General features: G+C 43.0%; 1 protein-coding gene across 2 annotated transcripts in view; it reads left to right on the forward strand.

The window, feature by feature from the left end:
- Nucleotides 1–2,478: 2,478 nt before the first annotated feature.
- LOC126981568 (irregular chiasm C-roughest protein-like) overlaps nt 2,479–17,635 on the forward strand; it is an 86,155-nt gene continuing 70,998 nt past the window's right edge. Inside the window, exons 1-2 of one of the 2 annotated variants that reach the window (XM_050832966.1) lie at nt 2,479–2,889; nt 5,306–5,418. In XM_050832966.1, the coding sequence (XP_050688923.1) occupies nt 2,618–2,889; nt 5,306–5,418 (385 nt within the window). In that variant the 5' untranslated portion in view covers nt 2,479–2,617. Of the gene's footprint in view, nt 2,890–5,301; nt 5,419–17,635 lie in introns of both variants that reach the window. The other variant, XM_050832967.1, reaches the window with a different exon arrangement.

Below are 17,635 nucleotides of genomic sequence, written 5' to 3' on the forward strand. Positions count from 1 at the left end.
GAGAATGCGGTGACTTTAAACGAAATGCAGGATAATAGAGAACAACGAAAAGAAGAACAAAGAGTAAAAGAACAAAAAACAAGAAGAGGAGGAAAAACTGAGAAAAAGAAAAGGAAAAGCAAACAAACAAAATCAAGAGAAAGCAATCATTGAACGACTAAAAGAAGAACAAGGAAAAGAAGAAGCGAAGAGTAAGAGAAAAAGAGAGAGAGAGAGGAATCAGAATGCAGGGCGAAGGAGAACAAATACTAGAAAAAAACAATAACTAGACGAAGATTAGAGAAAGGAAAATATAGAAAAAGGGGAAGAAAGAGAAAAAATAAATGAAGAAAGACTGAAAACAAGAAAGAGAAAAGGGAAGAGATGCAAGAGGCAATAAATAGTAGTGAAGTAAGACTCAGAAAACGAAAGAGAAAGGGCAAGAAAACGAAACAGGGAGGAATGAATAGAGAAAGAAAGGAGGAGAAGCAGAGCAATGCGGCGGCGGCGTCTGAGAATGGAATGTAACGTGACCAGAGGCTATCACGGACGCGTTAAACATTCAGACTCTCTTCTCGGATCCGACTTCACATCAAGCTTTTTCGGACTGAGAGAGGGAGAAAGAAGGAGAAAGAGAAAAAGAAAGTGCTAGATAGATAGATAGACAGATAGTTAGATAGAGACAGAAATAAAAAGAGAATGAGAGTAAAAGATCGATAGATAGAGAAATAGCTAGATAGAGAGACAGAGAAATAAAAAGAGAATGAGTAAAAGATCGATAGATAGACAGATAGCTAGATAGAGAGACAGAAATAAATAAAAGAATGAGAGTAAAAGATCGATAGATAGACAGACAGCTAGTCAGAAAGAGATAGAGATATAGAGTGTGAAAGCGTGTATGAGTTAGATAGATAGATAGATAAGTAGATGAAGACCTTTGTGGATACGTAAGAATTATTATTTATTTGATATCTTCTTTAATAATGACATAATATTGAATTGTAGATATATGGCACGTCTATGAGCCTGTGTGTGTGTGTGTGTGTGTGTGTGTGTGTGTGTGTGTGTGTGTGTGTGTGTGTGTGTGTGTGTGTGTGTGTGTGTGTCCATAACTTTGGTCTACATATGCAACTTTAGGAATTTGGCAGTCGTTTCCTCAGGCCTTTCCCCTCCTCTCCCTTCCCTCCCATCTCCCCCTTCCTCTTCTCCCACTCCCTCTTCTTCCTCCTCTCCCAAGCTCCCCTCATCTCGCTCTCCCCTTCTCTCCCTCCTCTCACCACTTCCCCTCATCTCTCTTCTCTCCAATATTCTCCTGTTCCATTCCCTCCCTCTCTCCTCTCACCCATCTCTCCCCTCTCCCCTCTTTCATTGCTTCTCTCCCCCTTCTCCTAATCTCAAAAACTACCTCTTCCTTGTTTCTCCAGTTTACTTCTCTCCAAAAATTCCCTACTCCTTTCTCCTAACTCCAGTTCTTCCCCTTTACTTTTTTTTCACTTTCCCTCTTCCTCCCCTTCCATTTACTCCGCTCCCCCTCCTCCTTCTCCTCTTCCTCTTCCCTATTCCAATTTTACTTTTTCTTTTTTTCATTTTTCCCACTGCCTTCCCTCCCCTCCCCTTCCCTTCCCCCCTTTTCCTTCCTCTCCCTCCTACTCCCTATCTTGATTCGGTAAGCGCGAAGGAGGGGGATGGGGGTACGGTGGGGTGTTGTCGGTGGGTGGGGGTAAGGGAGGGGTGAAGAGAGAAGGAGTGGAGGGGAAAGGGGAAGGGGAAAGGGAAGGGGGGAAAGGGGAAGGGTCACCTGGCCAGACTCTCAGGTGTATAAATATTTTCTCAAGGAGCCAAAGTTGTGTTTGTGTGTGTGTGTGTGTGTGTGTGTGTGTGTGTGTGTGTGTGTGTGTGTGTGTGTGTGTGTGTTGGGCAAAATGAAAAGAATCTCTCTCTCTCTCTCTCTCTCTCTCTCTCTCTCTCTCTCTCTCTCTCTCTCTCTCTCTCTCTCTCTCTCTCTCTCTCTCTCTCTCTCTCTCTCTCTCTCTCTCTCTCTCTCTCTCTCTCCCGCAGGGCAAAGTACAGATGAGAGAAGGCGAGGAAGCAAGAATCTGGTCCGAACACACAATATTACTTTTTTTTCTAACCTTTCTTCTCGTCCCTTCAGCAGAAGGTTCAACCAGTAGTAGTAGTAGTAGTAGTAGTAGTAGTAGTAGTAATAATAGATGTACCTTTTTAACCTTTCCCTTGCCATTTCTTTTTGCAGTACGCTTTTTCATTTATTCCCGCCTTTCTCCTCCTCCTCCTCCTCCTCCTTCTCCTTCTCCTCCTCAACAGAAAGATCAAACGAACAGATGCATTATTCTCTCTGCCCTTTACCATTATTGTAGATGTAGCTTCCTTGCCTCCCTCTCATCCCACCCTCACCTTATCACCTTTTCTTCTTCCCCTTCCCTCCCTCTCACTACTACCTTATCGCTCCCTCACCCTCCCCTCCTCACCACCACCACCACCTCACTCCCGCACCCCCGCCAAGCCAAGCAGACTCAGCGCTGGACGTAAGGCGGGAATAATCTATGCAAATTGACCATCGCGCCTAAACTCCACGGCCCCAAAGAGCTCTTCGGTAACCTCGTCTCTCGCTCCCTAGGTGATGTTCGCTTGGTGGATCTCCTGGTGGTGGGTGTCGCTGGTGTGGGGGGCCGCGGGGAACCTATGGACGGACACCGGCGTGCTGGACCCTGACGACCTGCTGGCACACGAGGTCGCCGGGGTGGACATCGAGGTGGATGGGGTGCACGTGGGGCCTGGCATGGGCGGGTCGGCGCTGCAGATCATGGGCGAGAAGGAGCGGGCGCAGCGCTTCGCCACCCAGCCCACCCCTCAGACGGCCGTGATTGGCTCCACAGTGGTGCTTCCGTGCAGGTAAGGCGCTGGCGGGTACAGGTGGACTTTGGGTACTCAGATGCAGGTATTTCTGGGTTTTGGGTACTCAAATGTAGGTGCAGGTGGACTTGGGGTACTCATATGGTATAGGTGGGCTTATGGTACTCAGATCCAGGTACAGGTGGGCTTGGGTACTCAGATGCAGGTATTGGTGGGCTTGGGTACTCAGATGCAGGTATTGGTGGGCTTTGGGTACTCAGATGAAGGTATTGGTGGGGTTTGGGTACAGTGGAGTAATTAGCTTGACTTCAGTACTTCTAATATCACCGGGCAGGTACACGAGACTGATTGCCTATACTTTGTAGCTTGTCAATATCACGAGTGACAGGTACATGGGAGTCTGATTATACCTCGTTACCTGTCATCACCACCAAGGACAGGTAGACAGGATAATTAGACTCTCTCCTATTACCTGTTCATATCACCAGGTAGAGGAATACGTAAGATTTTAACTTTACCTCGTTACCTGTTATTACTACCAGGTACAAGAGAGTATTAGATTTTGATTTTTCTAAGTTATCTGTTTACATGATAAGATACAGATATACATGAGGGCAATATTCTTTTCTTTTCAATTTATTCATTTCATTGGAGGAGGCACATGCATTCCTACATACTGCTTTCCTCTGTGTGGGAGAAATGATTGGCTGGCTTTTTATAATTCTCTCTCTCTCTCTTATGTTCGTGTGTGTGTGAGTGTGTGTGCTTCGTGTCTTGTCACAATTATCTCACTCTTTTCCTTCTTTTTATCTCCCTTTCTTTATTTTGCTTCCTCGCCCTTGAAAACGGTCTCCTCAAAATAGATTCCAGGCAGTCTATCTAGTCCGTCTGAATCAATGCGAGAGAGAGAGAGAGAGAGAGAGAGAGAGAGAGAGAGAGAGAGAGAGAGAGAGAGAGAGAGAGAGACCGTGAGAGCCAGACCGTGAGAAAGAGACCTTGAGAGAGAGACCTTGAGTGAGACCGAGAGAGAGAGACCGAGATAGCAAGACCGCGAGAGATAGAGAGCGAGAGAGAGAGAGAGGGAAGGAAAACAAAACCCTTATATAAATACAAGGACAGTTTTACGTCCCTCCACTCGGCAGCCTCAGCAACACTTTCCCGCCGCCACAGCCTCTCTACGATACTACCTCGGCGCAAGGGCCACTCCCCCCTCCCTTCCTCGCATCCCTCTACTTTTTCTCAACCTTTTCCTCTAAGCTTATTTTCTTTTCCTCTTCCTGTCTCTTCCTTTCTTCGTTTGGTGTGTTTTTCTAACCTCCGCTGCTTCTTTCTTCCCGTCTTTATTCTTTTCCTTCTTTCTCCTCCTTTCCTCCTTCCCTTGCATCCCAATTCTTTTTCTCGACCCTCTTCTTTTTCCTATCTCATTACTATCTTTTCCCTTTTCGTCTTATATGTCTTTCTAACCTCCACTGCTTCTTTCTTCCCGTCTTTATTCTTTTCCTTCTTTCTCCTCCTTTCCTCCTTCCCTCGCATCCCCCTTCTTTTTCTCAACCTTCTTCTTTTTCTCTTCTCATTACTATCTTTTCCCTTTTCGCCTTATGTCTTTCTAACCTCCGCTGCTTCTTTCTTCCTGTCTTTATTCTTTTCCATCTTTCTCCTCCTTTCCTCCTTCCCTTGCATCCCAATTCTTTTTCTCAACCTTCTTTTTTTTCCTATCTCATCACTATCTTTTCCCTTTTCGCCTTATGTCTTTCTAACCTCCACTGCTTCTTTTCCTCTTCCTTTTAATTCTATCTTTATTCTTTTCCTTCTACCTTCTTCTTTCCTTCTTCTTCGCATTCCTCATCTCTACTACTGCTACTTATTTTTCCTCTCTTTCTCTTCTGTTCTTTTCTCTTCTTTCTTTCATCTCCTTTCCTTTTTCTCCATCCCTTCGCCTCTTTTCCTCATCTTTCTCTTTTTTTTTGTTTACCCTTTCATTTTCATTTTATCTCTCCTCCCTTCCCGTTCTTTTCGATTCCATCCAATCCCACCCCATCCCATCCCTTGCCTTCATCTCCTCACCCATCCTCTCCCTTCCCCTCTCCTCCCACCCTAGACTTTCCCTTTCCTTCCTACCCATTCCCATTCCATCCCATCCTTTCCCGTCATCTCCTCTCCCTTTCCTTCCCTCAACACAAGGAGACCGTAAACACAAAAGCCCGCCAGCCTAACCGTCCCGTCCTCTCTTCATCCCTTCCTCATCCTCTCCTCGCCTCCTCTAACCCTCCAGACTTACAACTAAAAAAAGGAGAATCATAAAATAAACCTGGCCACTATTTTTTTCTACCCGACACACGCCCCGAATTTCTTCCATGATAATACATTTAAGTGCAAATTATGTTTATGTTCCCCGTCCCCTTGCTCCTCCTCGCCCCGCCCCGCCCCGCCCCGCCCCGTCCGCCACCTGAGTCAGGGTCATCAACAAAATGGGACACCTGCAGTGGACCAAAAACGGCTTCGGCCTCGGCACGGAGCGGCAACTCTTCGGCTTCTCCCGCTACGCCATGATAGGCTCGGACGACGAAGGTGAGTCACGATACCTGGGTCACCTGTTCTTTATTACTTAATTGCACCTTCTTCCCTAATTGTCCATTCTTCGCTAACTGTCCCTTTTTTTCTCTAATTGCCTCTTCTCTCTCTAATTATCCCTCCTTTCCTTAATTGTCCCGTCTTCCCTTCCCAAATTGCCCCTTCTTTCCTCATGGTCCCTTCTTTTATTAATTTTCTTTTTTTCTTATTGTTTCTTTTTAATTGTTCCTTCTTCTTTTCCTCCTCAAATGTTCCTTCTTCCATGATTGTTCTCCCTCTTTACTATTTCTCCTTCATCCCTAATTGTCTCTTGTTCCCTAATTTTCCCTTCTTCCCAAATTGTTCCTTTATCCTGTATTAACTTATAGAGACGTAAACACCCATAGTCCCTCCTTAGGCTCGCTCATATATAATCTCACTCGGTAATTGTGAGATAAATAGCTGTTCTTTACTTCCCTTATTGCCGTATAACGCTAATAGGCACATACACACCAGAGTTTCTTCATTACAGTTACACAATTATAATCTCAGGCAGCAAAGGTAAGATTGCGATACCTGTTACCTTTTTCCTTTTATCTAATTGCCTTACGGTATACTAACAAATTCTTCGTTTCACCCATACCTTTCCCTCTTGTGACAAATTTAAGATATCAGATATATTCTTTGTATCAATGCTGTATACTGTCTCACGTATCTATTACAAAGATTTATATAGACTGTGCAATTGTTCCTATCAACTCCACATACATACGAATACAGCTCTCTCTCTCTCTCTCTCTCTCTCTCTCTCTCTCTCTCTCTCTCTCTCTCTCTCTCTCTCTCTCTCTCTCTCTCTCTCTCTCTCTCGTTTACGTTTCCCCCCTTTAATAATATATAAACCTTTTACTACCGTTCGGATTCCAAATTAAATCAGTGAAAAGATTCCCTTCCCTAACACACGGATATTCACGGCGCGCTGAGTCCCTGGCTACTTTCTGGTTAGGAAATGGAACGTTTATTTAATTTCCACTATTTTTCTTTCGCAGCTGAGCAGCCCGGGAAAAAACTAAGCCGCCGTTTTTATTACCAGTGCTCGCTCGATTTCCATGTAAATAAATATACAGAAAAAGTCTAAAAATAATAAAGGGTATCCTCTGTGTGTGTGTGTGTGTGTGTGTGTGTGTAATTCACCGCGGGCTGATCACGAGTTGGACTCGCTTTCGCCACCAGGTACCCTCCAGTCGAGAGCAATTGCTCCTTTCGTCGATCTCTGGGTACTGTCAGGACCTCACACACCACACACCCCATCCCCCTTGCTAACGGGGGGACAGTAACCACTCCTAGTCAACCGGAAGAATCCGGACTGAGCGGGGCTCGAACCGCCGCCTGTTTGGCCGTTAAGCCTCGCAGCGCAGCGCTCTACCGACTGAGCCACCGGAGCGGTGTGTGTGTGTGTGTGTGTGTGTGTGTGTGTGTGTGTGTGTGTGTGTGTGTGTGTGTGTGTGTGTGTGTGTGTGTGTAAAGAGGAGGAGGGGCGTTTGAGTGTATGTGTGTGTGTTGAAGGGGGGTCTGTGTGTATGTGTGGGTGCGTGTCTCTGTGTGTGTGTGTGTGTGTGTGTGTGTGTGAGGGGTGTCAGCATTTTGTTTTAGGTGCCGCCTGTAGCGCCGGAAGGCTCTCATGAGGGGCCTCTTGGACGACCCCAGCCCGATAGTGGCGCAGGTGAATTTTATTTATAGTGGCTGCCGTGATGTATGACTCCTGCTTGGCCCATGCTGCCGCTCGGTGCTCCTCTTGAACGAAGTCGCTGATGTTAGGGTTGATTGAAGATCAGACCAGCATGTGGGTGATCTTCCGCCACTCGGTGATGGTTTGAAAAATTAGCATATTTCGGTAGGACTCGAACCTAGGTGCACAGACTCACCAGGCCCGCAAGCTGACCACTCGGCCACCGCCGTGTGGTGTCTAGTTATGTATGACGGGGGTTGTGTGTGTGTGGGGAGAGTATGTGTGGGTGTATTCGCGTGCGTGCATGGACAGGCACATCTAAGGTTTATCGATAAACTGAACATGTCAAGTAACAAACAAACAAATAAATAAATAAACAAAGCAGCATTGCATACCATAAGAGGGATGAAGGCATTCGAGAAAAGTATAAAAGTGTAATGATGATAGTGATGGCAATGGTGAAGTGATGGTGGTGGTGGTGGTGGTGGTGATGGTAGTGAGTGTAGTGTAGGGGACGTGATGGGGGTGGTGGTGGTGGTGGTGGGGAATGAAATGGGGAGGGCGTGGTGAGGGCGTGGTGTGTATCGATGTATCACGGATGGCATAGCAGTGGCGGTGGTGGTGGTGGGTGGTGGTGGTGGTGGTGATAGTGGTGTGGGTGGTGGTGGTGGTGGTGAGGGTGGTGGTGAGGGTGGTGGCGGAGACTGGCGGAGTGGAAATGGACTAGTAATTGGATAGCGCAAGACGAGGACAAGAGAAGGCAGTGCTAGTGAATTGGTTAGTTAGTTAAATAGTTACCTAGATAGCTAGTTAGTTAGTATGTTCGTTAGTTATTTAGGCAGGTATATAGTCAGGTAGGCAGGTAGGTAGAAAGGTTGGTAGGTAGTCAGTTAGTTAGTTGGTTTGACAGTTAGTCTTGCAGAAGCCGGCATGAGACTGGTGGTGTAAGGTAAAAGTTGGGGGCATACGGTACAGCTGCGCGTGGCCTCAGTGCTCATCTCCGTTGCATTGCCCCTTGAGAATCAGCGTTGTTTCCTAGTTAAAGAATTTGAAAGTTAGTTTGTCATGCGGTGGAAGCGTTATTTCAGAGGTAAAAATAGAGACACAAATTAAGAATAAGTAAGGAGGCAATCAGTCGCATTCCAAGCTCTCCCTTACTAAAAGTCGTCAGTAATTGCCAGCTCTTAAAACAAACAACGACGGCAGGTGCGTCAATACCTCTCCGGTCATTTGCAGTAAACTCTAAATCATAACGGTAAAAATAACGATGAAAACTATGACGCATTGATGAAAACTTAATTTGATCCTATTTTCCTTACGGGCGAAACAGATAAAGAGCATGAGATAACGGAGACCTAAGGAATTACTCAACGAAGCCCTTGTCATATTGTTAGCATTAGAAAGACTCGCTACAATGGGGAACTATCATAGATCTATAGTAGCAATTGTCAACTATATTGTAAGCATTGGGTTAGAAAGACTCGCTACAACGGGGTACTATTATAGATTTACAGTAACCCTTGTCAGCCATATTGTAAGCAGTGGGTTAGAAAGACTCGCTGCAACGGAGTACTATTATAGATCTACCAAAACCCTCGTCGAATTGTAGGCACGAAGAAGACTCGCTACAACCGGATACTATTATGAATCAAGAGTAGTGTGCGGAGAGCTACGGGGCAGTCAGTAACCCAAATACCTTAACACGCCCCACTAGATTACGGAGAGAGGTGCGGCGGGAGTGTGGGGGTGAGGTAAGGCGTGGGGGTGATGAGGTAAGAGGTGGGGGTGATGAGAGGCACGACAGATGCGGTGAATAAATGAAGACGTTACGTATTTACAGGTTCGCCTTGATGAGGGTATAGCATGATATGGCAAGACTGACCACCACCACCACCACCGCTGTCATCACTCTCCCCCATCACCACCACTATCACCACCACCAGTATCTAATGGCGTTTTTTTTTTCTGTAGTAACGTTACCTCAATTTTTGTATTTATTTGTGTTATCTATTCCATGATCATTTACTTGTTTCTTTTATCATTGTTTTGTTACGTGTAAGTCCTTGTCAGTATTCAAGTTCCTTCACTTTTGCATTCCCTTGTTTTGTTTTTACTCCAGTTATTTATTTACTCGTTCTCTTTATCATTGTTTGTAGTGTGCAATTTCTTGTTATTATCGACGTTACCTCAGTTATGCCTTCATTTGTTTTAGCTTAACCCCAATAATTTCTTTCTTTCTTTCTTTCTTTCTTTCATTATTGTTTTGTTGCGTCTTAAGTCTTTATCAATAATAATAGTACCTCACTTTCGTATTCATTTGTTTTTAGTTTTACTCCAATCATTTACCCGTTCATTTTTATCGTTCTTTTGTTGTGTGCAGGTCCTTGTAATGTTGTGAAAGAGGCAAAAGCGTATCGTTGAATGTTGCAGAGAATAGTTGCGTAACGAGAGAGAGAGGAACAGAGAAAAAACACAGTACGATGAAAGAGTGTGTGTGAAAGCATTGCTCTTAAATAATGTGACACAACGTTAAAGTCTGGGATTACAAGGGCCGGAAACGTAAGAGGAAGCGTATCGTTGATGTATAGCGTAGAAACATTGCGTTATAGGAGCATCGCATGAGGAAAGTGCATCGTAAAGGAATATATATCGTCAATGAACGTAAATAACAGAGGAGAATTACTTTGCAAGGGAGTAGCGTAGCGTAAGGCAGGCAGTATGTAATTTTTGCATTGAGATGTACTAAAATATCACCAAATAACGTTGATTACAAAGGAGAATAACGTAGCCAGGGAGTGATGTGGTCTAAGGGTAGGAAGGATGTACATTTTGCGTTCAGAAATGTATCGATAGAGAAAAAGATAAAAAAATGGATAATATAAGAAGTAGCAGGGAAATGTATCGGGTAGGATGTACTTTTACCATTAAGAAATGTACCAAAGTAAAAGGAAAACATTACAAAAGGAGTGAATCTAACGTAGCAAGGGAGTGTATCGGGTAGGATGTACTTTTACCATTAAGAAATCTACCAAAGTAAGGAAAAACATTACAAAGGAGTGAATCTAACGTAGCAAGGGAGTGTATCGGGTAGGATGTACTTTTACCATTAAGAAATGTACCAAAGTAAAAGGAAAACATTACAAAAGGAGTGAATCTAACGTAGCAAGGGAGTGTATCGGGTAGGATGTACTTTTACCATTAAGAAATGTACCAAAGTAAAAGGAAAACATTACAAAAGGAGTGAATCTAACGTAGCAAGGGAGTGTAGCGGGAAGGATGTACTTTTACCATTAAGAAATCTACCAAAGTAAGAGGAAAAACATTACAAAAGGAGTGAATCTAACGTAGCAAGGGAGTGTAGCGGGAAGGATGTACATTGGTGTTGAGAAATTTACTAAAATAACACACACTTAAAAAAAATATGATAAGAAATGGATCGCCCGGGGATGCATAGTGTATTAGTGCGTAGCGTAAGGCAGGATGTACAACTACTAGCATTCAAAGATGTACCAATAGAACGATATAAAAAGGAAGAAAAGGGAGTGAGTTAGGAGGGTAATGTATAGTGTAAGAGAGTATCGCAAGCCGGAATGTAGTTTTGGGGTTGAGATATGTACTAAAATAACACAAAAAAAAAACTAAAAAAAAAGGAATGTCTCGCCGGAGGATGCATAGTGTATTAAGTTAGCGTAAGGCAGGATGTACTACTTTTAGCATTCAGAAATGTACCAATAGAACGAATTAAAAGGAAGAAAAATGAGTGAGTTAGAGAGTAATGCATAGTGTAAGAGAGTATCGTAAGCCGGGATGTAATTTTGGGGTTGAGAGATGTAGAAAACAACAACAAAAAGATTACAAAAAAGGAGTGAATCGGAGGTGGATGCATAACGTAAGAGTCTAGCGTAAGGCAGAATGTACTTTTTAGCATTTACAAATGTACCAACAAACAAACAAAAAACTGACATAAGAAGTGAATCGGAGGGAGATGAATAATGTAAAAGAGTAGCTTAAGTCAGAATATACTTTTAGCATAAACAGAAGTACAAAAAACAACAAGAAAATAACAAAAGAAGTGAATAGGAGGGAGATGAATAATGTAAAAGAATAGCTTAAGTCAAGATATACTTTTAGCATAAACAGAAGTACAAAGAAAAATAACAAAATAAGTGAATCTGATGTGAATGCATAATATAAGAGCCTCCTCCGGCGATCCATTCCTTTTCTTAGTTTTTTTGTGTGTGTGTTAATTTAGTACATTTCTCAACACCAATGTACATCCTGCCCGCTACACTCCTTTGCTACGATAGATTCACTCCTTTAGTAATGTTTTCCTTTGACTTTGGTAGATTTCTTAATGGTAAAAGTACATCCTACCCGATACACTTCTCTGCTTCTTCCATTATTACGTTTTTTATCTTTTCCTATACTGATACATTTCTGAACGCTAAATGTACATCCTTCCTACCCTTAGACCACATCACTCCCTGGCTAGGATGTACTTTTACCGTTAAGACATGTACAAAAAAGAAAGAAAGAATATAAGAAAGGGAGTGAATTGGAGCGTGATGCATAGTGTAGGAGCCTTGCGTGACGGGGAGGTGTGGAGCGGCGGGGCTGGCGTGGCAAGGAGAGCTGGCAGGAAGCTGTGTGTGTGGAGGACTCAGCCACAGCCACAGAAAGACCATGACCGGCCTGCCTGCGTGGGCCTGAGCGAGTCCATCCAGGGTACGGAAGTCACTTAGGAGAGAGAGGGCGAAAGATATAGATAGATAGATAGATAGATAGAAAGATAAATAGACGGGCTGAAAAAAAGAGAAAGAAAAGAGTAGAAGTGGAGGCGGAGAAAGAGGAGAGGCAGGTATTGAGAGATAGATAACTAGACGGAAAGATAGTTATACTGACAGATAGAAAGACAAATAGGTAGGTAGATTAACAGATAAATAGATAGACAGATAGAGAGATAGCTAGATAAATGGATAGATAGATAAACAGATAGATAGATAGATACAGAAATAGATAAATTGATAGATAAGAAAGGAAAATAATGAGAAAGAGGAAGAGGAGGTGAAGGAGGAGGAGGAGCTGGAGGAGAAGGCGTGGAAGGAGGCCAAAAACAAGAAGAAAGGGAGGGAAAGGAAGACGACGAGGAGGACGAGGAAAATGAAAAACCAACAGCAAAAAGAATGAAGAAAAATCAAAACAAGAGAAAAACGAAATGGAACCAGGGGAGAGAAGTTTGAAATGAAGAAAAGGAGGAAACAAAAAGAAAAGAAAAAAGAAAACAAGTAACAAAATAAAAAAAATGGAGTGGGAACATCAAGAAAAAAAAAACAAGCAGGAAATAAAACAAGCAGGAAATATTTCAGTAAGAGAGAAAAAAAAAGAGGAAACAAGTGTGGCGTACAACAATTTCCTCCTGTCTTGATGAACGCATTCAGAGTTTTTGTGCTGAGAGGGAAGGAGAAGGGAAAAGAGGAGGGGCAGGAGGGGAGGGGGAGGGAGAGGAAAGGAAAGGAAATACAGGAGGAGAGGAGAGGGAAAGAGGGGAAAGGAAGGGAAACGAGGAGGGAGAGGGAAGGGAAGAGAGAAGGAGAGAAGAGGGGAAGAGGGGAAGGGAAGGGAAGGGAAGAGAGGAGAGGAGAGGGGAAGAGGGGAGAGGAAGGGATGGAAAGGGCAGCGCTGAGGTGAGGAAAAAGTTAAGGGAAGGGAAGGGTAGCAAGGAAGAGAGGAAGGAAGGGGAAGGGATAGGAGAAGGGAATAGGAGGGCAGAAGCAGTGTTGCGGTGAATAAAGGGATAAGGGGAAGGAGGGAGGGGAAGGTAAGGAGTGTGGGAAGGGAGAAACATGGGAAAAGAGGGGAAGGAAAGGGATGAGGATAGGAAAACAAAGAGGCAGTGTTGTGGTGATGAAATGGATGAGGGGAGAGGATGAAGGGATGAGAGGGGAGTAGATGAGAGTGGAGGAAGTGGTGGTGAGGATAGGAAAGGGAGGGGATGGGAGGAATAGGAGGGAAGAGGTGGCCATGGAGAGGAAGGGGAACGAAAAGAATGGCGAAAGGGGTAAAGGGGAAAGGAGATGAGTGGCAGTGGAGAAGAGGAGAAGGAATGGGATGGGGAAGAGGAAAGGGAGTGAGGGAAAGGAAGGGTAAGGGAATAGGCGGTGAAGGAAAGGGGAAGGGAGGGAGAAGTGGACAGGTGGAATGGAAGAAGGGGAAGGAATGAAAGCAAGGGGGGTGAAGTGAGGGGGGAAGGTGAGGGAAGGGAGAAGGGGGGAAGGGGAGGAGGGGGGTGAGAGGAGATGTCGTGGCAATATTCAATAAGTCTCACGTTATGAAGCTGTTTTCCGAAAGTTTCTCCGCAAAGTTGATGACAATGACAGCTTCGTTTTCTTTCAATGGCGCGTGTGTGTGGTGGCTTGAGGGAGGCGAGGCGAGCCAGCCAAGCAGCCCCGTCGTAGTATTAATGAGCCGATTAATTATGCTGGAGGAGGGAGGGCATGCTAAGTGTTCCATCCGTCATGCTGCGCCGCGCCGAACTACACATAATACTGCTTGGGTGTAATTACAATACAGAGCAATTTGTCATGTATGAATGGTGTGAATGTTTGCAGTTAGGTTTATTTATGTTGGGAAACTACTTGGTTGGGAACTAATAAACTGTGGCATCGAATTAGGGTTAAGGAGTTTGTATTGCAGGTTAGGATAAGAAAGATTTTGATTGTTTAGGAAGACTCCAAAATAAAGTATGGTTCAAAAAAGTTGGGTTGGATAGATTAAAATAATTTTGTTAGGCTCAGCTAAGTGAGGTTAGATTAGATTTAGTTAGGATAGAATGAGAGGCTTCTATATTACGACAGCAAAGGGTGCAGTTTAGTAAATTTTGTAAAGTCTATGGAATTATTAAGTTAGGTTGGATTAGATTTTCAGGCAAAAAAGTTATAAATTATATCCTCTCGAATTAAAAATGTTAAAATTAGAAAGCGTCCATATTAAGCTGGGTAAAGAAGCAACTAGATGTGAATGAAACACTCAAGATAACGTTCATATAGGAAACAGTTAGGTGAAGTACGGGAAACTATAGGAAGCAATCAAGGTTAGTCAGGGTAAGAGTGCAGATGTTACTGTGCTAAGCTTCAGGTAACAGGTGTGCATGGAACTAACAAGCTTAAATAATAAAAGGGAAAATCAGATAAGATATGGTAAATTACTGTATAGGAAACGATAACGATCTTTCAAGTTAAGTTTGCAGTAGTCCTCGTGTTAGGTTTTAGGCAACAAGGCGTCAGTGTGGGGTGGCGGCGGTGTGCGGCTGTCACTATCACGCTTTTTTAGGTTAGGTTTGCAGTAAGTCTCGTGCTAGGTTAAGGCAACAAGGCGTCAGTGTGGGGTGGCGGCGGTGTGCGGCTGTCACTATCACGCTTTTTTAGGTTAGGTTTGCAGTAAGTCTCGTGCTAGGTTAAGGCAACAAGGCGTCAGTGTGGGGTGGCGGCGGTGTGCGGCTGTCACTATCACGCTTTTTTAGGTTAGGTTTGCAGTAAGTCTCGTGCTAGGTTAAGGCAACAAGGCGTCAGTGTGGGGTGGCGGCGGTGTGCGGCTGTCACTATCACCCTTTTTTAGGTTAGGTTTGCAATAGTTCTCGTGCTCAGCTTTAGACAGCAAGATATCAGAGGGGTGGCTGCGGAGTGCGGGCGTCTAGCTATCACAATGAGGCTTCTTCAGGATAGGTTTGCAGTGGTATTCATGCTTAGCTACGCAACAAGACAGCTGTGCGTGGTGGCAGTGGTTTGCGGGCGTCCAGCTGTCACCTCCGCGGCGTGGGGCGAGGCTGCCGCGGCGGGACGTGTGGGAGGATCTGGTTGTCAAGTAAACGGATCCCGTCACGCCATCCTAACATTTGTATGATTTACACGCCAACCAGACCCCGGCACCCCCCCGTCTCCCTTCTCTCTCTCTCTCTCTCTCTCTCTCTCTCTCTCTCTCTCTCTCTCTCTCTCTCTCTCTCTCTCTCTCTCTCTCTCTCTCTCTCTCTCTCTCTCTCTCTCTCTCTCTCTCTCATTCATTCTATACTATTTTTTCTTATCTTTCTCTGGTTAATTTTCTTTCTCTTTTTTGTCTTCTGTTTGTCTGTCAGTTCACCTTAGCTCTCTTCTCTTTTTCTCTGTCTCTCTCCTCTCTGTCTCCGTGTCTCTGTGTCTGTGAGCCAGTCTGTCTGTCTGTTTGTTCTCTCTCTCTCTCTCTCTCTCTCTCTCTCTCTCTCTCTCTCTCTCTCTCTCTCTCTCTCTCTCTCTCTCTCTCTCTTTTTTCACATTCGTGGGGCACAAAATGAATTCATCACAACGGCTGCTCACGTGTGGAAGTTTTTTTTATCCTGGGAAGACCGCAGCGTGGGAGCGAGACGAAAATAAATCATAAAAAAATAATAAATATAAATAGAAAATGAATATGAAAAAGTGGGGATCCGGGAACGAGGTAAAAAACGGGGGGTTGGGCTGGACAAGAAGGGAGGAATGGAATGAGTAAATAATAATGCTGGCGAAGTAAATAATAGAGGAGGTGAAAGAACATGGATGCTAAATGTAAAAAAGAAGATAGAAAAAAACATAAAGAAATAGAAGATAGGATGTAGAAAACGAATGATAAGTTAGTGAAAATGCAGTATGCCATTATTTGCTGTGTAGTAAGAGAGTAAGAAAGAAGAAAAGGGAATGGAAAATGTTGGAGGAAGAGGAAAAATTAGGAAAACAGAGAGGACATATGAAAAGAAAAGAAAGGAATAGAAATAGGGAAAAGAAAACGAAGAATTGAAAAGGGAAGAAAAATGGTGAACGAACATGGAAGCCAAATAGATAAGAGAAGATAGAATAAATGTTAGAAAATAGAAGAAAGGATGAAGAAACAAATGAAAAGTTAGTAAATATGTAGGATGTCATTCTCTATTGTGTGGTAAGAGAGTAAGGAAAGAAAAAAAAGGACTAGAAAATATTGGAGAAAACAAAAGATACATAGAGAGAAAAGAAAGGAAAAGAAATAAGGAGATGAATGATAGGAAAAGGAAAACGAAGAATAAAAAAAGGAAGGAAAATTGTGAGGGTGTAAAAGTCTAACAAAGGAAAATACATGAAAGAGAGAGAGAGAAAGAAAAACGAAGGCAAGGAAAATAGGAATGATGTATTAGAGAAATGAAAAAAAAATATTGAAGAGAAGAGGAAAATAAAAGCAAGGGAAAAAGAAGAGAATATGTGATGATGTACAAAAAAACAAAAACAAAGAAAAATAGAAAAAATAAAGACGAAGGGGAGAGGAAAGTGAAGGCGAAAAAAAAAGAAGGGAATAGGTGATGACATAAACGGCAAAAAAAATATGAAAGTGAGAAAAATGAAGAAGGGAATGACAATGAGCTCAATAAATTCATGCAAAAAAAAGATCGAAAATAAACGAGATGAAAATAAAAATATGAAGGTGAGGAAAAGAAGGAAATAACAGTGAGTTCAATAATCCATGCAAAAAAATTAGATCGAAAATAAACGAGATGAAAAAAAAAATGAAAGTGAGAAAAAGAAGAAGGAAATGAGTTCAATAATCCATGCAAAAAAAAAGATCGAAAATAAACGAAATGAAAAAAAATATGAAAGTGAGAAAAAGAAGAAGGAAATGAGTTCAATAATCCATGCAAAAAAAAAGATCGAAAATAAACGAGATGAAAAAAAATATGAAAGTGAGAAAAAGAAGAAGGAAATGAGTTCAATAATCCATGCAAAAAAAAGATCGAAAATAAACGAGATGAAAATAAAATATGAAAGTGAGAAAAAGAAGAAGGAAATGACAATGAGCTCAATAAATCCATACAAAAAAAAAATCGAAAATAAGAGATGCAAAAAAAAAAAAAATGTAGGTGAGAAAAAAAAGGAGGAAAAGACAAAAAGTTATACAAATCCATAAATGATAAAATAGATCGAAAATAAACGAACAACAAACAAAACAAAAATAAACAAATAAAACACGGCACACAGCAATAAACAAACAATAACAAAGACAAATATTGAAACTTAGCCCAAAACAAACAAATAAGGACCGATGGGATACAAAATTAGACACAACATGCATTTAAAAGCGGCGAGATTAATAAAAATAAAAGAAAAAAACAACAGGTAAGACTAGAAGCAGATGCGTCACTGTGGAATGTGGGTCTGTCTCTCTCTCTCTCTCTCTCTCTCTCTCTCTCTCTCTCTCTCTCTCTCTCTCTCTCTCTCTCTCTCTCTCTCTCTCTCTCTCTCTCTCTCTCTCTCTCTCTCTCTCTCTCTCTCTCTCTCTCTCTCTCCCCAAGTGAATTAGATCGCCGGAGTTTATATATTTGAGATTATATATAGATCATTAATTCTCCGCCCCGCAAATCATTCTGCTTCTCTTCCCCTCCCTCCAAACAGCCCCCCCGCCTTCCTTCCTTCCCTCCCTCCCTGTCATCTGTACTCCTCTCTCTCTCTCTCTCTCTCTCTCTCTCTCTCTCTCTCTCTC

This window comes from Eriocheir sinensis, chromosome 48 (genome assembly GCF_024679095.1).
Source record: "Eriocheir sinensis breed Jianghai 21 chromosome 48, ASM2467909v1, whole genome shotgun sequence".
NCBI classification, from domain to species: domain Eukaryota; kingdom Metazoa; phylum Arthropoda; class Malacostraca; order Decapoda; family Varunidae; genus Eriocheir; species Eriocheir sinensis.